At 37.5% G+C, this 21,661-nt stretch overlaps 1 protein-coding gene and 1 long non-coding RNA gene across 2 annotated transcripts in view; one reads left to right on the top strand and one right to left on the bottom strand.

Annotated features, from left to right (window-relative positions):
* The window catches only part of LOC131701940 (uncharacterized), an 84,162-nt gene extending 66,699 nt beyond the window's left edge, over window positions 1–17,463 (bottom strand). The window contains exon 1 of the long non-coding RNA XR_009309166.1: window positions 17,199–17,463. This is a non-coding gene — a long non-coding RNA (uncharacterized LOC131701940). The remainder of the gene's footprint in view (window positions 1–17,198) is intronic.
* LOC117409346 (cGMP-specific 3',5'-cyclic phosphodiesterase-like) overlaps window positions 15,684–21,661 on the top strand; it is a 93,586-nt gene continuing 87,608 nt past the window's right edge. Inside the window, exon 1 of the mRNA XM_034015260.2 lies at window positions 15,684–15,911. Within this exon, the coding sequence (XP_033871151.1) occupies window positions 15,907–15,911 (5 nt within the window). The 5' untranslated portion in view covers window positions 15,684–15,906. The remainder of the gene's footprint in view (window positions 15,912–21,661) is intronic.

Raw genomic sequence — 21,661 nt, forward strand, 5'->3', positions numbered from 1 at the left:
TTGCAATGCTGTCTTACAACTTCAAGGTGCATGCTGTCACTTGTTCTTCTGAGCTGTGTGGATCTACTAATGGTAAATGTCTGACTATCCTCAGTGTATAAAGTTGTACACAAGATAGATTTATTTTAACATTTTTATCAGGTCCGGGAGATACCAATACGCACCGGGATATAATCAATGCCCTTTATTTCAAGTTTTAGCAAAATTTGACCCATATAAATACTGATTTATACCAACAAATATAATACTTTACAGCCAGTAGATACATTTATGAAAATAACAATGGGAGTAGCTTTATTTCATTCCATAAAATTGAACTAATGTAACTACTTATTATACTAAATACTGTAACACTGCCTTTCAGAAATCTATTTCCCAGGGTTCCAAGCATATTTTACTTTTGACCTAAGAAAGAAATTTGAAAACTGAGGAGAGGCCTGTGTCAATAGACAAGCCTGTAACTTGATTTCTACATTCTATAATAGCCATCTGTACACCATCCATGAATAATGGTCTAGGTACCGTACATAAAAGTATTACAGCCCTATTTGGTAGCAAGTTTACATTTCCACAGAAAAAATGGTACCTAGCAAAAATCTACTTATTGTTTTAAATTGTTACTTTGTTTTTTTTTTCCTCTCAGAAACTGCACGTTTGCCTGCAACTTTCTTCAGAGTAGGGCCCTTAAAACCGTAACAATCAACATGGCATACCAATGAAATATAAATAAAAATGTATATTAGATTACAATATATAGTTAAATATTATAGGTGTAGTGTACATTTTCATTAGTTCAGTAAGATTTACAGAATTAGGGAGAACCTTAACTAATAAAAAACAAGCCACAATCCTTCTGGGAGAATGTCCTTTGGACAGATGAGTCAAAACTGGAGCTTTTTGGCAAGTCACATCAGCTCTATGTTCACAGACGAAAAAATGAAGCTTTCAAAGAAAAGAACACCATACCTACAGTGAAACATGGAGGAGGCCCGGTTATGTTTTGGGGCTGCTTTGCTGCGCCTGGCACAGGGTGCCTTGAATCTGTGCAGGGCACAATGAAATCTCAAGACTATCAAGGCATTCTGGAGCGAAATGTACTGCCCAGTGTCAGAAAGCTCTGTCTCAGTCGCAGGTCATGGGTCCTCCAACAGGATAATGACCCAAACACAAAGCTAAAAGCACCCAAGAATGGATAAGAACAAAACAATGGACTATTCTGAAGTGGCCTTCTATGAGTCCTGATCTGAATCCTATCGAACATCTATGGAAAGAGCTGAAACTTGCAGTCTGGAGAAGGCACCCATCAAACCTGAGACAGCTGGAGCAGTTTGCTCAGGAAGAGTGGGCCAAACTACCTGTTAACAGGTGCAGAAGTCTCATTGAGAGCTACAGAAAACATTTGATTGCAGTGATTGCCTCTAAAGGTTGTGCAACAAAATATTAGGTTAGCGGTCCCATCATTTTTGTCCATGCCATTTTCATTTGCTTTCTTATTTACAATATTGTGTTGAATAAAAAATCAAAAGCAAAGTCTGATTTCTATTAAATATGGAATAAACAATGGTGGATGCCAATTACTTTTGTCAGTTTCAAGTTATTTCAGAGAAAATTGTGCATTCTTCGATTTTTGTGGAGGGGTACCAACAAATTTGAGCACGTCTGTACTTTATTATTTAGCAGACTTACACAAGTAATATTACAGTACTAGGAAACTGTGCACAATAAAAACCCACCTAACAAAACATTATCCAATCACTGGTTAGCCCTGTTGTATTTGCAGCAACTTACAGAGACTAGGGTGTGTGAACTATGCATCAGTTGCAGAGTCACTTACAACTACGTCTCACCCAAAAGACGGAGCACAAGGAGGTTAAGTAACTTGCTCAGGGTCACACAGTGAGTCAGTGGCTGAGGTGGGATTTGAACCCAGCACACGCCAATAACTGTTTGCAAGCAATATAAATGATTTATTATGGATGTGAGAAAAACACATTAACAATACTCTGTGCATTGTCAACCCAGACATCGGTCTGTGTGAAATTCAAGTTTTCATTCCATTATGAACTTACAAAAAATTGGAAAATACATAAATATAATGTTTTTTTGTGTAAAAGAGAAAAGATAAAATAATACATTATCTGAAATTAAATGAACCGAAGCACAATCAAGTAAATGCATCGTTGTATTACAGAATTAATGAAAGTGAAACATAATGTTTCTGCTTTGCAAAACAAATAATACAAACAATACTGGATGTACTATTTAAGAACACAGTATATATACAGTTCCGGCAATGTCTAAATCAGATTGGCAGATTTTACCTGAATTTAAGTCAAAGTGCGTGCTATAGTCAGAGGTGAAAGTAACTTTAAATTTCTTACCTGTGTTGTGTTATTTTCAGGTACGCGTTAAAAAGTGGTACTCAGCGCACTGCGCTTGCTCGTGCTTATGCCTAAACAGCTTCCACTATGAAAGCAGGGAAGCGCCCATTCAAATCTTTTACATTGAATTTATCATATGTTCCAGTCTTTTACGTCGTTTTTAATGTAATTTATCATATTTTTCTACAACTAAGAAAATAGTATGCTAATATTTATCATATGTAATACATTGTGTCTGGTACTTTTTTTTTTTTACTTGTGCAGCTTTGCTGTGGACTTCTCGTGAAAAGTTTTTTTCTTTTTAGAGAAATTAATCTGTTTCCAGTTTAAGTTTGCAAAAAAATATATGTATAATTAATGGTAAATGTACCTCTTTTTGACAATAGGAAAACACCTAACTGATCGCATTTGATTGCACGTGTGCCAAAATCGGACAGTGTACCATTTGCAATCTGACAGCGTACCATTTTCTGACATTACACTGGTCATGTTTTGGTATGCATACCACATTCTGACGATGTGCCACTTTCTAACACTACACCGGCTCTATAGTCCAGATCATGGCTTCTATCAAAGTGAAAAACAACTTTGATAACTTCAAACAAACTTCAACTTGAAGCTTATCTATAAACTTCAGGTACATTCAAACAGTATTCCAATTCCAAAAGAAAAGAAGATAGTGACAGACAAGTTGAAAAAGACATGCAAATAGAATAATCTAGCTAGAAAAAATAAATCGAAATAATTTTTTCAAAATATTTATTACTACTACCACTAGTTTAATGAAAATTGATTTGAGTTTGTTCCAAGGACTCGGACTTGGACTTGAGACTCGAAGTCAAGGACTTGTGACTCGGACCTGGACTAGAATGACAGTGACTCGGACTCGGACCCTGATGACTCGACACTCGGGACTCTGACATGAGGTTTAATGACTCGACTACAAGTCTGTTATTTATATATAAGTGAATGTCCTTGTAACAGGGTGAAGGAAGTTGGAAGGTGGAAAAACTGGCCTCCCGACAGACAGCAGCACTAGGCTGACTGACTAACGTGACCTTAACAAGATGGCGCATACAGCTGGTATAGAACCCGGTTGTGGTGGCCATCTTTGCGAGGTCGGCTATACAGGTGTAATGAGTTTCATACTAGTTAGGTTTCCGAGGCAGTTATATCGAATAGCGATTGGCTGCAGTGAGTTAATGGGGCAGGACGGTACATATAAAGGAACTGTGTAGCTGAGTGTGCTTCCCGAAAAAATGGCCTCCACGTCAGTGTCCAGCCCAGACACTGCTATCGCCAGGCACTGGTGGTCACAAGCTGACCAAAATGACTCTGGAGGATGACCCAGAGGCATTTTTAGTGACTTTTGAAAGGGTCACAGAGGTGACTCAGTGGCCTGTGCCTGACAGGGGAAGCCCAAGCAGCTTATTGGACGATGGAGTCATCAGAGGTTCAGGATTATGGGCTTGTAAAGCAGGCCATCATTGGAAACGTACCGTCGCTGATTCCAGAAATTCCAGATGGAGGAAGGGATGCGTCTGCGAGTGGCTACGGTGGCTGGAACAGGAGGACAAGTCTGGATCATAAGTGGCTGACCACATCATCATGGAGCAACTGCTGGAGATGATGCCGAGTAGGGTCAGCGCTTGTGTCCAACAACTTCAACCAAAGACCACCGTGGAGGCAGTCAAACTCGCAGAGGCATACCAGGACATGGAGGCTGCCAATCCTGTCCCTTCCTCCAAGTCCGCGAGAGATGGTGTGGGGAATCCCGGTGCTACACCCCGGTCAGGCTTTAACGTATATTTGTTTGCAGAAAAAGATATGAAAAATTGGGTAAAAATGCTTCCTTATCTTCTCTCTGATATTCGAGAAGTGCCTCAGCCCTCCACTGTCTTTTTGCCATTTGAGCTTCTCTAAGGGAGACAGCCAAGGGGTATTCTTTATTTATTAAAAGAGGGTTGGGAAGCATAGAACAAATTTCATAGAGCATGTCATAATCACCAAGCCAGAGCTGAGGGTGAGAGAACAAGCGAACTGGGTACCGGAGAGAAGGACAGAGACTGTCCACACTGAGGTGGAGGCAATGTTAGAGCTTAGGGTAAGTGAACCATCATGGAGTGAGTGGTGCAGTCCGGTGGCTTTGGTCACTAAGCTGGACGGAGGTGACTCGGTGGTCTTTGATTGAAGTTGTTGGACACAAGCGCTGACCCTACTCGGCATCACCTCCAGCAGTTGCTCCATGATGATGTGGTCAATCGTTTCTGTGTCGACTTTAGAAAGGTGAACTCCCACTCCAAGTTCGATGCATTCCCCATGTCGCAGATAAATGACCTGTTGGATCAGCTGGGCTGGTCTTGGTTCATATACACCCTCAATCTAACTAAGGGTTATTGGCAAATGCCATTAAACCCAAGCTCACACGAGAAAACAGTGTTCTCCATGCCTCAGGGGCTTTTCCAGTTTTGCAATATGCCCTTTGGTTTGCATGGGGCTCCGGTGACATTCGAGCATCTCATGGAAAAACTACTACAGCCTCACAGATGGTATGCAGCGGCATACATAAATGATGTGGTCATCTGTAGTTCTTCATAGGCAGAACAAGAAAAGGACAAAATGTACATGTGGGATACCAACTAAAAATTAAAGATAAAATAGTGACTGATAGTTTAATGTTAGCTGAAACTTTTAATGATTTTTTCATTGATTCAGTGGAGGAGTTGGCCTTGAATTCTGAAGTAGATAAAATACAAAATGTTGAACTAATTACTGAAGGGAAGCCCATTTTTATTCTAAGAAAGGTATCTGAGGTTGAGGTGATAAAAATATTGAGTTCTTTAAATGGATCAAGGTCTAGAGACTTGTACGGTTTAGATGCTGTTTTTGTAAAGAAGTATAGGGATGTACTGGCTAGACCTTATTTGATTAATCTCTCCATTTCGAAAGGTATGTTTCCTGAAGATTGGAAACCTGCTGTAATCAATCCAATATATAAATATGAGGGCTCTCAACAGGTGATGAATTATAGACTGATCAGTATTCTTTGGACATTATCTAAAGTCTTAAAAAAGGTAATAGCTGGTCAGGTGATTTTTTGCATTTGTTACAGTTTGAATTTAGACCCAAGTACTCTACTGAATCCACAAATTGCTCTCTTCTAGAGAAGATAAAAGCAAATTTGGATAAAGGAGGTCTGGTTGGGGCTGTTTTGTGACTTAAATAAAGCATTTGATAGTTAACCACCATGTTCTTCTCTCTACATTATACAGATTTGGTTTTTCAGAACTGGCATTGAGATGGGTTGAATCCTATCTAAAGGACAGGACCTGTGTTTTAGTTAACAATGTTAAATCGCCTTTTAGAAAATCTCTATATTAGTAACCTCCCTGAGGTATGCCCAGGTGCGGGTTTGCAGATGTATGCTGATGACACAGTCATATATGTATCTGTAAAAACCTGCACTGAGGCATCTTCTAAATTGACAGAGCATATGAAGAATATATCCAACTGGCTTATGTTTCATGTTTGACTCTAAATGTAAAAAAACCCAAAAAAAACAGTTAGTATGTGTTTCTCCATAAGGCAATTAAGGACTAGTAATTTTGATGTACAAATTGATTTGGAAGTTATTGAGGAAGTCTCAGAAGTTACATTTTTAGGAGTTATTATTGATTCACATTTGAAATTTGATAGGCATATTAAAAAGGTTAGTAGGACAGTTCAAATTAAATTTTAGACATATTAGGGTTAATTTAACCACCAAAGCTGGTAAACTGTTCATGCACACTATACTCTTTACACATATATCATATATGTCTGTGATCATTACCCATACCACACCCCACCACAGTCCTCTACTCTTAGTAATCAAGAAGTATATTATTGTAATACAAGGCACATGGAGTAGATTGGTGCAAAAGCTAAATTATTTCCAATATCAAAATCACTATAGATAAAATAAAACAAACACTGAAGAATGTTCTCTGAACTATTGTCCAGTATACTATATATTTTGTTCTCCAACGTATTAAAAAAAAAAAAAAAAAAAACTGTGTTCTTCATGGTTCACAGACCAGCTCAGAACCTTGACACAGATCCAAAATAGGGTTTTTCTATTTTCTTTTAATGCTTCTTATTTGAATATAGTGCTTTTTCTCACAATTACTGTTTTCACATTAAACTAACAAATATAACAACCTGACTGCTGCACAACCACACTACCTTCCCTTTCCAATTTGTGATGGAGGAGATGGCGATTATTTCCCTGGGTTTGCTTTTTTTTTTTTTTATCCCTGGCTCTGCACTTTCAATTTTCATCCTCTGCACTTATGTCTGTGTGCTGGAAAATGAAATCTATACAGATGATATTCATGACCTAATACATTTACGCTGCATCTCGTGCAGCGCACTGCCTTGCTGGTTCTCACCGTCTCTGTGGACAGTTTTCTAGCTACCACATATGACCACACAGACACCGGCAACCAGCGAATTTAATAAGACTCAACAGAACACACGGTTTTAAAAAGTCTGTATGCTGAAAAAATGGACCAGCAGTGAATCTTTTAAAAATAGTGAAGTTAGAAAAATGAAGAGAAGCAACCAGAAATCGATAGTAGATTAAAAAAAAAAAAATAAAAAAAAACTTGTATTGGTTTCTCTATGTTTAAAATGTGTGACTTCACCTTTAAATTACAGGTTTGAATTAATGAATTAATGCACATTTGGATTTCGACCGTTAGGTTGCCCGTATATTGATTGGGGGTTGACCTTTATGTAGGGGATACAGGATGTGAGAATGACAGAGAAAGGTGAGTGAGACTTGTAAACAAAACTAAACAGCTGCACTATCCCTTTTGCTCTGTAAACATCCTTATACCATGTACTCTCCCAATAAAGCCTTTTGAACCCACTTATTGTGTATCGACAATTGATACACAAGCCTTACACAATCTTCTGAAAGCCAAAGGAATTTGTTATCAGAAGCCACCTCAGAACAGCTACCCATTGTTTCTGTTGGGACTGGGTAAATCAGCGGGTGTTTGGTAACAGAACATCAAATATCACAGTCGGTTGAACTGCTGAGCTGCAAATCAGGGCAGTTTAAAATATGTACATGATTCCATGCCCAGTCATTCTTGTGGTAAGAGTACACTTCCTACATTATGTACTGTACATTAAGCGGTCAAGGAGGTTATGTAATACATTGTTATTGCCTTTTAGTTATTGAGAATAATAATAAAAAAGTTAAATGTCAATAACTGCATCTGCATGGTGGCAAATTTTGGCACATGAGTAATGTATCAACGTGATGTATATTTCCCTGTAGGCTTGCCTACTGTTTTGAAGTTTGTGCATTTTATCCCTCTCACTGCACATTTTGGCAAATCACACCTCTGCTTTACTCATATATAGGACATATTTAATGCATTATAAACATATCTATTTATAAGTTTTGCCTACCGTACTCTTGGTTCCCACAGTAGTTTTCAGAAGAGTGGATTTTTAGATCACTGTGGCTTCAGTCTTCGTGCGAGCACAGTAAAACTTTTCGTCATATATAGTAATTTGTAAATCATTTTAGATGTAGTCCATCGACCTAAAACTCTGGTGGTGTTTTACAACATGAAACAGGAATTCTTTATGTAGATCACTGTTAAAAATACACTTTTACATATTTTTCTTGTTTCCTTGTTTCCTTTTTTTCTCAATTAACCTTTAATATGGTTATTAATCCAGAAATTTTATTATTTTTTAATTTAATGGTGTAGATGTGATGCAATGCTTAAACAGATGACAGACAACAAAGTTCACGGTCTAAACAATCGTTTATTTGTTTTTAATCCTGGTCGTTTGGCGACCGTAATAAAAATAATAACTGGCAATACACAGCAATGTGTACTGCACAGTTAAACCACGGGGTTCAGTCCCATGTAGTATCACACATAGTAGAACATGATCACAAGTCCAGAGTGACTGCTATACGTGCAAGTGGTGAAATAGAATTTATTAGTAAACAGTAGTGCAGTGCTGTCCGGGTTAGTGCTGGTCTTTAGTGACAGCTCCCGGAACGTGTTACCGTCTAACAATGACAAATGATTACAATTAGAATGACAAACAAACAAACACGAAACAATCACAGTTACTCTACATTCCTTCAGCAGTTCTCTCGCAACCATAACAAAGGAACAGTTTGCTTTGGCACATCCGGTTTTGTACCTTCAGCCACGGCCCCTTGGTTGGTGAGTGCAATCGCTTTTCCTCTAATCCACATTTGCCACATCACCTCCCGTCTGGGGCAATGACTTGGTGTACTGTGGCTCCGCCCCCTTTCTAGATGGCCGACTTCCTTTCCCTGGAATGAATTGCCAAACCATCCAGTACGGGGCACACAGTTCCCTCACAGGTCGGGAGGGAGATTTATAACCAAAATTCATTCTTTCTCTGTCACACATGCTTATGATTAGTGGGATCAATAAAATCAGGCAACCTATACTGTGCATACTCTGTCAACATAGTTTTGATGTGTTGTATATAACTTTTTGGTCCCTCTGGGACCTTCTTCCGTCAAAGAAAATAAATATAATCTAAAATGTCAAATAAAGACCTATGTTACACAATTTTTCATTTTGGTAAAATTCATAAGAACGTTTTGGCAGTGTGCTTAAATTGGCTTTGGCTGATGTGTAACCATTGAGGAATACTGCTTCAAATTCCTACTGGTTCACAGCCAGCCTTCACCTTGTTACACCAAATTATAATGTTTTGTTTCATTAGGATGTTGTCTATCATCCTCTGAAAAATATATATATATTTTCTGTGGAACATTTATTAAATTAGTGCTTTTTTGCTTTAGTGCTTTTTTAATTATGCAGAAAAGTTACTGTAATATTATTACTCCTGTCAAAATATCAAACACTTTATATTACCTCGTTATTGAAAAAGTAATATTATTACAGCAACGCATTACTTATGTAATGAGTTACCCCAATGTTTTTTGTTTGGTTTTTTTTTACAGAGTTTTGTCCCTGGAATTTGATACCTTTTGACCCACAGAACGATGTCAATTGAACAAAGCATACTGTGGCCTACCTCCTAGTAGTACCGTGATGGCATGGTGAAAAATCAAGAACATTTCTTTTTACCACTATGGGTGCCAACAGTTGTTGTAACCTTAGCATGTATTGCAAACAAATATTTTAATTTGTTGCTGTACATAATATTCATAATTGACAGCCCTTTGCTTCTCATTTGAAACAAGCATTTCCATTTCCATCAGTAACAAGGCCTACAAACAAGATTTTGTGAACTTCATTTTTTTTTTTAAATTATTTTTAAAAATAATTTCTAGTTCGATTTGGATTGCTTCTGCAATCAGGTGTGCTTAATGGCTTAAACAACTATGTTTCCATTCTACTTTCAAACTATAAACCATCCCGCTTCACATTGGTCATTAATGAGCTCTCTCTCTCTGGCAGTTGACTCAGTTGAGTAATATTAAGACTTGTCTATCTACTTTGCAAATGGAGTCTGGCTCTTGTAGCACAGCAGACTGTGTGTATAGTAGGTCTCTGAACCTGGAAACTGGTGTTTGATTCTTAATTGCTTCCTCCTATTTTATATTAAAGAGTATTAAATATCAGAGTTATCTTAACTAATGTATTCTTCTTTGTTAAGACTCACTTTGTATCATTTTCTGTCTCAGTCATCCAAATCCAGTTGACTTTTTGAAGCTCAGAACTTTAAAGCACATCTATCCATGTATATTGCTGTACCCCTTCTGTTGGGAGGTTCCAGGTAAAGTACCTTTTACATTTTTCGCTCTACTGAATGGCACCACAGTTGCAATAAAAGGCAGAATAATCTGATTAAAATCCCCCCTGTTTATTTAATATGTAATTTTTCACGACAGTTTGGGACTGACAAACTGCTGGTTTAGGACAGAATACCAAACAGTATGTCGTAATTCGTAAAACTTAATTAAGTGTATTTGGATGCAAAGCATTAAAATACAGTATTTAGAAATCTCTTTGGAAACACTGGTATTTGCTTTATATTCGGAAACGTTATTATTAATAATACAAAATAGTCTGCGTGTAAATGTTTATAACGTTATCATTTACATCCCATCTCAGCATAAGTCTATCTGTGTGCCATTTAAAATGTTTGCAATATCAAAAACATTAACCTCAAGATAAAACTATAATAACTAAGAATGATACACTTTTTTTTTAAAGCCAGCATAAGAAATATCCAAAGGGACTCTGTATAACTTTCTGTCGCTTTGCACTTTCAGTAGACTCTTTATTTTCTTTGTTTTTCTTTTGCAAGAAATGTATCCATTTCAAACATTGAAAACAAATTCAACCAGACGATATTGCTAAATGAAGCCTCACCTAATAAATACAAATAATAATAAAACAAAACCTGTCAAAGTATTGTGCATATTATTTATGTTTACCGGAGCATGTAAAGTTCTAAAAATTACAGAAACATTGTGCTTCACTGATACGACAAGTTGAAAACAGCAAAGATCATTAGCAGCACAGAGCACTCTCCATAGGCACAATTGCCTGCTGTACCCACCAGTAAATATATATATATATATATAAATCTGCTCAACCAAAATCACGCATGCGTACAGGTGGAAAATGTGGACGTGATCGATTCTGTGTTTGTTTTTTTTTCCACATCTGCGATTCACCTTCAGCAGCTAAATAAAAATGAAATATTTATGCACAGTGGTTTAGAAATAAAATAAAACCACTAAAAAATCAATTCAAGATAATTATTTTCCTTTACTATCATTTTTATTTGTGCATTTCTGAGTCATTCTGCTTACCCCCTATGACCCTTAGAAGTATCCCCAGGGGTACGCGTACCCCCGGTTGAAAACCCCTGCCATAGTGTAGCCATTAACCTGCAACACTCGGCTCCTAGGAGATGTAGGAAACACATCAGTAAGGAATACCACAGAGAACAAATGTGGTGTCTCTTACATCCACTGCAGCAAGGGGGGCAGTTTAATGGTTACACCCTGGTGTACCAGATATTCTTGGAGGTTAGACATGATTCTGAGAGCTAGATTTACAGATACTCAATAAATAAACATTGTTTTCTAATGTTTCCTATATTACAGATTATGAGGTAAAACAATAAGTAGACAAACATTTCAGATAGCAAGCGTGCAATGACCTCTCTCTGGCAGCTGACTGAATCCAGTGTGAAATTGCATCTGTCTGTCAAATGGTTTACAAAAGTAAGACATAATGGTCTATGAACCTGTAGACCAGGCATTGATCCTCACTTGATACCTGTGTTAAGGACACTGACGTCTCCCAGCAGTACCTTAATACCCCATTTACACTAGCCACTTAAGCCAACTACTTTGCAGTGTAAACACAGCTGTCCTAAAAGTGGCCTGCTCTAGAGGGAGGCTCCTACAATGTCTGTTTTTTTTGTTCTACTGTGAACGCAGAGGTCCCTGAGATGGTTCACATTTGCCACGTAAACTTGTGGGCAATAGCCCCATTATCAGCATCAAACAGGCACAGACAACAGCAACAGAAAGTTGGGATTGTTACTTGGACAACAGAATCAAACAATATCTTTGACAGAACGCTGAGAGAGACAGAGGCAGAGGATTCCAAAATACAAACAGACTTTTATATTTGTGCTGTAATGTGAAAAGACATTTAATATGTGGGATAAATGTGAAACAAGTCTAGTTGCCACAAAACTTTGTCAGAAAAAAAAAAAAATGTCACACATATCTACAAGCGTAACCAGTTTCGCTTTTGTTGAATAGCAATCGTAAGTATTTTTCACGGGTAAGAAAATAAACAGGAGTATTGTTAAGAAGAGTTGTCAGACTGATGTCTAAATGTGGCCTATACAATAACACCTGTTTCTTTAAATGTCCGATATGCAAGTTTTCAATGCTTCTCTCCATTTCTGATGGCAAAATTAAATCACTATAGCTCAATCGCTACATACGCTCATACTGGGCCAAAGTCGGCTCAGGTCTGTGCTGAAATATAAACACATGGATCAAATAATGTAGAGAATAAAGTACAAGCTACTGTACATAAGCAGATATTAAAAAGTCACCAAGGAGTTCCGTGACATCACAAAGGACGAGGCTGCAGCGCAGGCCGAGTTCTCTTGAGATGTCATGGAACTCCAAGGTGGGTTTTTATTATCTTATTTGATGTGCATATAGGACATTATACCTTGATAATTCAATATTTATAATAATGAAAATATATCAGCCTTTTCAATAGTTGTGGTCATTTATTCAGTTATTTTAACCATTAACCTTACGGAACGTTTGTTGTATTGCTAAAATGATATACCGTTATTTGCATCCAGTGTAATGTTACTACCAAGAAATTATCAATGCAACTGTAGCCTATTTGAATTCTGCATACGTGCATTATATGACAACTGACATATGCTGTAGATTTTATTTGAATTCTACAACTGAAATCTTGGTATAGAAAACAGCATATAAGATATTATAATAAAGTTTCCTTAAGTGATAGCAGATTTGCAATGCGTCCTTGGCTTTTAACAGCTGTGTCTTATCCACACAAGAATGAAGAACACAAGGATACAGCGATGCCTAAACGTATTTTGTATTGTTGTCATCCTCCCACACTTTATGTACAATGTACACTTTCACCTTCACACGTTTGTATGCATATAAAATGTTCTTATGAAACGCATATACTTGGTGGCTACTTCTAATCATGTTGAGTTTATTTATCGTGGAGGCGAGCAAAGAGTACCAAAAAAAAAAGCATAATTAGAGGAATTCAGCTACAATTAATTATAAACAAATTGTGTATTGGGTTAGGGAGATCTATCATAATTGTAAAAGCGTAATAAATATATATTGAAGTGTTACACACAGTATACATGTATAATAACTAACAACTATAAACACCAATGGCACTTGAAAGTATGTATTTATAGCCTACAATTGTACATACTAAAATACATACAAAAGTACTGTATTCCTTCAGATTGAAGATATGCTTTTTTAACTATTTTTTGCTTCTCAAAAATAGCCTGAATCTTAAATTCGAATACAGTATAGTGATGCGTGTATTAAAATCAGCAACAAAAGATGTGACTACCCGAGCAGCGTGATTGACTGCCGAGAAAAGACAATAACGGTGTCTGCCCGAATACAGAAGCAGCAACGTAACACTGCTGAGAAAAAACAAACCAAGCTTCCTGAGGAATTCCAGGAGAAACGTTTACAATTTCAGCATTTCTAACAAACAGTACCAGCTTGGACAGATCAAAAATGCTGATCAAACCCCCGTATTTTTTGACACGACAAGCAATGTTCAATGCTGTTGTGGTTGCTGGGTTACATGTTGCCTGATGCCGTGGAGTGTTGTGTCGTGCTTGCTGTTGCCAGGATGTGTGAGCAGCGTAAAGGAATATCCCCTAGAAAGTGTCCTGAGGGAATCAGATGATTCGAGGGCATTTGCCATTTACTCCCACCTTTAACTTCCAGAGCTCAGCAACTCTACGAAATCAAGCCACCCTGTCCCTAATCCAACCCCAACCCTAATCTTGAGCAACCACTGCCCTAAAACCTAACCTCAAACCTAATACCTAACCCTAAACCTAACCAAAAAGAATCATCTGATGCCCTCAGGACACTTTCTAGGGTATATTCCTGTGTGCTGCGGATGTGTGATGCCGTAAGTGAGTGGTGGTGTGTGTACGATAGAGACACCATCTTAAGTACTATAGTACACCGCACAATAAACAAGCTCTGTAGTTAATCTACAACAACACTGTTTCATGTCAGTTTTGTACGATACAACAGCGTAATTGAGGTTGTATCTTTGTAAATGCATATTTATTTGATGTTTTATTTTTTCCTGAAATGGAGGGTGGTAAATTTGGGCTGCGTCTTAAATTTGAGGGCGTCTTAAATTAGAAGGAATATGGCAACATAAATTCCAACCAATATACATAGATGGCTTATGGTATTTTTTTTCTTTTTAACTAAAAAAACATTGCAAAATGCACATTAAAAGAGTTGTGTATAGTAAACTGTGGCAAAATATCCTGCGAATGAGGGTAAATTACTAAAGGGGCTTAATTGATTTTTTTAATCTGTGCCGTCAGATAATCGTAAATCAGCATTTTATATGTTCTAAATAAATGTACATTCTGCATTACAAAATGCACAATTTTAAATGAAGTTTACAAATATACACAACATAGATATTCCCATTATTTTTTATTTCCATTTGGCTGCTGCACGCTGGTGGGAGATCCACCTCCCTGAACGCTAGTAGTTTTCCATATCAGCGAATTATTCTTCCATTCATTTTTTCTTGATCTTGTTAAAATGCATTTTGATTAACGAGTTCCCCTTATCTAGTCGTTGAGACAGGAAGTGATGTAGGTGACCTGCGACAATTAAGTTTTTTAACAAGAAATGTGTTCATTAACTACCTCATTGACTCAATTTCAAAGCATTAACGGATTGATTTAATTAACACATTTTGTTTGACAATCACTTGCTACTAAAGCTCTCATTACTATACCAAAAATTCTATACAATAACACTGGTTTTTGAAAATCTTGCCCGTATAATCTTATTGACTCTGAGCCAGTTCAGGTCCGAGTTGTAAGTGTAAACACACTTTTGGTGTTTCTCAGAATTTTACTTCAGAATTTATTATTTATTTTTTAAAGTTATGGATGAGACAAACAGAACAAAAATCCCATTGTTATATGTATCATTATGTTCTTCAGTAATGTTATTACAATATGTTTTCAAGCTATTAGATATAGTCACAACACAGACCATTTAAAACAGCAAATAAAGATATGGAACTGGATGTCTTGCCACACATTCCATACTTTCTGAAGTGAATTTAAAAGAAACAAAGTCAACTAGTCCAACATTTTGGCTAATGCCTTCAAACAACTTGGTAAATGGTAATCCTCATGGTAATCAATACTTTTCATTTTAGAAATAAAATAATCAGTATAAATACTGGACAACTAATAGTCTGTTTGGAAATATGATATCACATGATATACTTAAGTTACAACAAGCTTTCAAGTTTGATTACAAATTGTCTTTATAACTTTGAGAAGCACAGTAGGCTGTTGAATATGTAAAAAAAAAAAAAAAAACTATTGTATAAGTACAGTCATATGATACTGGCTATCTATATTGTGATTTATTCCCAGGTTTAGCAGTACAGTAAGATCTGGCACAGCTATTGGAAAAAACTGGGTCCCTAGATTAACAGTGATGCGTGCTCCATCAAGGGAATTTCATCAAAGTCTGCACATTGTTAATTAGCAAGAACTACATTTTCCATCCCACCAAGTCCCAAAAAGGATATAAATATACATCTTCAGCATTGGTTTCAAGTTACATTACAGTGAGGAAAACTATAACAAAAAAAGGAAAATAAAATTCATTATTCACTGTACAGGCAACAGCTACATATCTAACACAGGACTCGATTGCCACAGGATGGGGTAAGTAAAGGCTGTTGTTACTCTACATAAAAAAGGAACGTATATTTAACTACACGTTCATATGCTTTCTTTAATCACCGTTATTTGAGTGGAAAAAAAAAGCAATTACTCTTGAGATGTGTGCAACAGGTGTTCACAGGTTAAGTGTTCAATTTATACTGTTGAGCAACCAGGCAATTAGGGCTTTTCATCTATAAAACCAGAAGCTATTTTGTTTGTCAAAAAGGAAGCCAGAGTGTGCATTGTGGAACTACAGATACAGTAGAAATGCTATTTTGGGTATTAATTATATTTTATTTTACTTATAGATGCTTGGTTTGTGAGAAAAATGTTTCACAGATTTGGAACTAAAGTAGAACTGATGCCTACTTGAATGCTGCGTATGCTTATTATTATTATTAGTTGTTGTAGTTGTTTTTTCTTGCTTATTTGTAAGCACTTTCCAACAGCGAGACTCGTTACTTTTATAATATTATAAAATTACTTTGTACAATAATGTATTAATTTATGTTAATGTATCTGCATGAGTGAAATTGTTGTAGAACTAAGACTAATTGGTATAATACCGCACAAAGACATAAAGCAAGCATGATCTCCCTGACACTGGTTGAAAACTGAGTTAGGTATCTTTCCAACCTCTTATAGAATCTATCATCAAGATATCTACAGACAAACGGCATTTGTGGAGGCTATAGAAAACCAAATATGCTGATTAAAAAAAACGTGCACTGGGAAGTCCAATAACCGCCACTGCCAAAATGGCGCCTGTGCTTAAATATGTATCCTAAGTAGTTATTTTTTAAAAACTACACAGTTAAGACAGACCACATAAGGGAGACATTTTAAAGAGCAAATGTTCTATTTAAAAAAAAAAAAAAAAAAAACTTGGTTTCTAATCAGAAAATAATTTAAAGTTTAGTATTCAACACCAATTATAATTTAGAAGACATAAAAAATACTGTCATAGGTTATAGGTAAAACAAATTCCACATCGCTTCATAAAGTAATTTATTTTTAATATTTAATTTTTGCATTTGTTTTCATTATACTGTACACAAACATATATTGTTAGTAAGCTGAAGCTCCATTTCACAACTGACAGGCTTTGTATAAAAACAATTACTGGTAGGTGGTGATTTTTGAATTATAGGAAAACTGAATCTACAAGTTGCTCATTTTGTGTTCATATTGCCACTGCAATAGCATTTTAGAGTTATTATATGGCAAGGCTGGCTGTCTCCCAATGTGCTGGAGGCTAGGTCAGTATCAATACAGCCCATGACTTACCTTGTGTTATTGTTTACTTAATCCAGACCCTGCAGATTAATTGGTCCATGGCATATTTCCAAACCCATCACCGCATTGATTTTTTATATTTTCAAAGGTGGGTGTATGGAGAAGGCACATCTCGTTGACAAGCAGCAGATGAATTATAGTAGAGAAGCAGTGCCACAGATCATTTCTGGCACGCTGGGTCAGTGTTGCTTTAACTCAGGCATGGTTAAAGTATTAAAGTAATTTAATTTGAAAAAAAAAAGAAAAAAAAAAACATTTTCAATACTTTTTCTTCTTCAGGAAAGTAAATACCTTTCAGCTGTGTGAACTGAAAAAGTCCCAGGGCTTATTTGGTTGAAGGTCGCTGTATGAGATAAACATTGCACTGACAGGATATACAATCCAGAGACAGCTTGTCTCCATTCAGCCACAGTGTCAAGGCACATATTGAAACTAGTTGTAAACAGAGCTGCTAGTCATCACATTTCTATATTTAAAACAGCAGCGTTTAAATATTATGGTGGTTTAGCAAGTATGAAGCAAAACGATACTGGCCAAAAAGTTACTAATTAAAAAAAAATGCTTAAAGAAAATGGACTATATACAGTCACCTCCAAAATGATTGGCACCTTTGATAAAGCTGAGCAAAAAAGACTGTATAAAATAAATAATACCAGTAATGAGCTATATTGTAATTTTCCAACATGTGGAATACATTTGACTTTATTAATGATTCAATAAATTTATTTCCAAAGAAAATGAAGTGTCACAATTATTGGCACCCTTGTTTTCAGTACTTTGTGCACCCTCCCCTTGCAAGGATAACGGCACTGAGTCTTTTTCTATAATGTTTAATGAGATTGGAGAACACATTGGGAGGGATCTTAGACCATTCCTCCATACAGAATCTTTCCAGATCCTTGATATCCTTCGGTCTGTGCTTATGGACTGCCCTCTTCAATTGTCTTGCTGGAAGATCCACTTGCGGCCAAGTTTCAGCCTCCTGGCAGAGGCAACCAGGTTTTTGGCTAAAATGTCCTGGTACTGGGTAGAGTCCATGATGCCGTTGACCTTAACAAGGCCCCAGGACCAGTGGAAGCAAAACAGCCCCATAACATCAAAGATCCACCACCATATTTTACAGTAGGTATGAGGTTCTTTTCTGCACATGCATCCTTCTTTCGACGCCAAACCCACCACTGGTGTGTGTGGCCAAGAGCTCTATTTTCGTCTCATCTGACCATAGCACCTGATTCCAATCGAAGTGCCAATGCCGTTTAGCAAACTCCAGGCCCTAATGTTTGTTGGTTGCTCTCAATAAAGGCTTTTTTTCTGGCAACCCTTCCAAATAGCCTATTGGCATGGAGGTGGCGTCTAATTGTAGATTTGGAGACTCGGTGACCCCAAGATGGAACCAAGTTCTGTAATTCTCCAACTGTGGCCCTTGGATTTCCCTTTGCCTCCCGAACCATCTGCCTCACTCTTCATGGGGGCAAGATACACTTGCATCCTCTACCAGGCAAGTTTACCACTGTTCCAGTGGTTTTGAACTTCTTAATTATTGCCCTAATAGTGGTAAGTGGTATATTTAGTTTTTTAGCTATTGTTTTTTACCCATTGCCTGATTTATGAAGGTCAACAACCATTTGTCTCTTTTCATTTGTGAGTTCTTTGCCTTTCCCCATGGTGATGGATGACAAATAGATTTCATATGCGTGACCTCATTTTTATACCCCAGTGAAACAGGAAGCCATAGAAGGCCACAATACAGTTCCTTAAGACTGATATGAACTTAAAGAAGTAGAATGTTAATGCAGGTTTAATTTTGTTTGATTTTATTTATAAGAATCTTTAGGGGTGCCAATAATTCTGACGCCTATCTTTTTGAGAACATTTTTTATTACTTGTTAATAAAAAAACCTTTTTCTCTGAGCAATTGTATTAGAATAAAAGAATATGGTTTTCCCATATATTTGAGCATAAAATATAGCTCATTACCTGTGTTGTTTATTTTATACAGCCTTTTTTGCTCATATTTATCAAGGGTGCCAATAACTTTGGAGGTGACTGTATATGGAAATAAAATGGAAATATATATTTATGGACTCTGGATTCGTAGTTTGTTTGTTTATTGTCTGTTGTATCATGCATTTTAGTTATGAACAATACTACTTGGATGTTCTCTTTGTTATTCTAAAAATAGTCCAGCTTGTCAGTAAATAACTACTTGTCATTTATTATAGTAATTATTATTACTTTATTATTATTTATTTATTATCCAGGGTGACTTACAGTTGTTACAAAGTATCACATTACAGATAATGAGAGAAAATAAAAAAAATACAGTAAATAATTGTGTTTGAGAGCGATTACAACTAAGAGCAGTTAAACTTAAAAAATATTTGGTTATAAGAGTAAATTCCATTAAGAGCAAGTAGTAAGTACAATAAATGGATAAGAACGATTTCAAATAAGAGCAATTACAAAAAACGTGAATACGGTTACCTTTAAGAGTAAAATCAGGTACAAGTTACAGAAAGTATAATCATGATTGAGAGCAGTAGTAAATCCAGCAAAGTGCGGAGCAGTTAAGTGCAAGTACAAGATGATGCTGATACAATTGGGTGCCATACAGTCCAGTATAGTCGAGAGTTGTGAGGTTTACATATGCTGTCTGAACAGGTGTGTCTTGAGGAGGCGCAGAAAGGTGGTCAGGGAGTGAGCAGTCCTGATATCCTTGGGGCAAGGGTGAGGGGCAAGAGTGGAGAAGGAGCGGGCTCTGGAGGTGGGGGAATGGAGGGGGATAGCATAGGAGAAACGAGGAAGGGAAAGACAAGGCGAGCAGCAGTTTTGGATGAGCTGGGGCGGATGGAGGGAGGCTGGCCAGGAGGGAGTTGCAGTAGTTAAGGCAGGGCAGTACCAGGGCATGAACTAGGAGCTGCGTGGAGCAGTTGGTAAGGAAGGGGTGAATTCTGCATATGTTATGAGGAAAAAGTGACAGGAGCATGCCAGAGTAGAGATGTGCTGAGAGTAGGAGAGGGAGGGGTTGAGGGTGACGCTGAGGTTCTTGGTGGATGAGGAGGGAGAGAGGATGGTGGATTCAGGAGGAATAGAGATAGAGAGATCAGTGGTGGGGGAGGAAAAGGAGGTCTGATTTGGAGAGGTTGAGTTTAAGATGCAAGTGCATCCAGGAGGAGATGGCCAATAGACAGGTAGAGATACGGGAGGAGGTGGGAAAGGAGAGGAAGATCTTGCCATTGTCAGCTTAGAAATGATACGAGAAGCCATGGGAGGAGATGAGGGGACCCAGGGAGAGAGTGTAGAGAGAAAACAGGAGGGGTACCAGGACTGAGATAGTCCCAGCAATGACAAACATTTTATATAACCTGTATTCCCTGCAACCTACTTTTTTTCAAAATGGGTTCTGTAATTGGGATGTGAAAAAGAAAATAATAATTAGCTAATCTATTTTTAATCCTCAAAGCTCCTCTGTGTATTTAAAAGATAAATCAGCTAGGATAGCTGCTGTCACATGCTTGTTATACTTGTGCTAGAAATCTGTCATGGTTAGCAAATAAACATACAGGCCAATCTAATTATTTATTATTAATTTCAGTATCCTATAAGCATTTCACTGTCAGTATTTAGTATAGCTTGAAAATATCTAATTCTCAATCACTTGAATTATGTTCCTTTTAACAGTTGTGTAGACAGTCTATATCTCATTGTTTATATATCAAGGCTACACCTCCTTGAATGTAATGTTGTAAAGTAAACAATGACTTGCTGGCTGCAGTGACACGTCCTACTTTTCCAAGCAATAATGCAAAGAAAGTCAAACACCTGTGACAGGGAGCTCTGTCACTGGTTCCTGCACAAGTGTGTGCAGCTGAGACGTGTTGCTGGGCAACCGATTGGACAGTTAGGCTCGCCAGCGCTGAGCGGATCAAGAGATCCGGATTGGCTGGGGGGCGTGCCCGGGGATGCTGCGCAGAGTTCAAAAAGCATCTGCGACACAATTCGAGGCTGCTGCAAGGCCATTGCTATACAGACATAGTGAGAGTGTATTTGTTTACATCGAGAAGGAGAGTGTGCACTCTGCAGGAACTACCCCACGGAACTCCTAGACTGCAGGACAGTGATGTAAACAAAGAAAGCGTATTTCAACACCAATGCTCTGTGTCTGCCTCACGATTATTCAGTGAAGACCCACACATATAACACATCACCAGTGGGCGTCCTGATGAGTAAAGGCAGGATAGGCACAGAGCAGTTGGCTGCCAGGATGCACAGGCAGAACCAGCTGCCATCCTGAATCAAAGGAGTGGCTGCCATCCCGAGAGCCAGTGGAGGAGTTGTTGTCCATGTGAAGGAGCTGACGTCTGAGATATGACCAGCTACCATTCCATAAAGGAGGAACTGCCGTCCGGGGGGCTAAAGGAGGAGCTACTGTCCCAACCAACAGTGAGAAGGAG

The sequence above is a fragment of the Acipenser ruthenus genome, chromosome 2 (assembly GCF_902713425.1).
Source record: "Acipenser ruthenus chromosome 2, fAciRut3.2 maternal haplotype, whole genome shotgun sequence".
NCBI lineage: Eukaryota > Metazoa > Chordata > Actinopteri > Acipenseriformes > Acipenseridae > Acipenser > Acipenser ruthenus.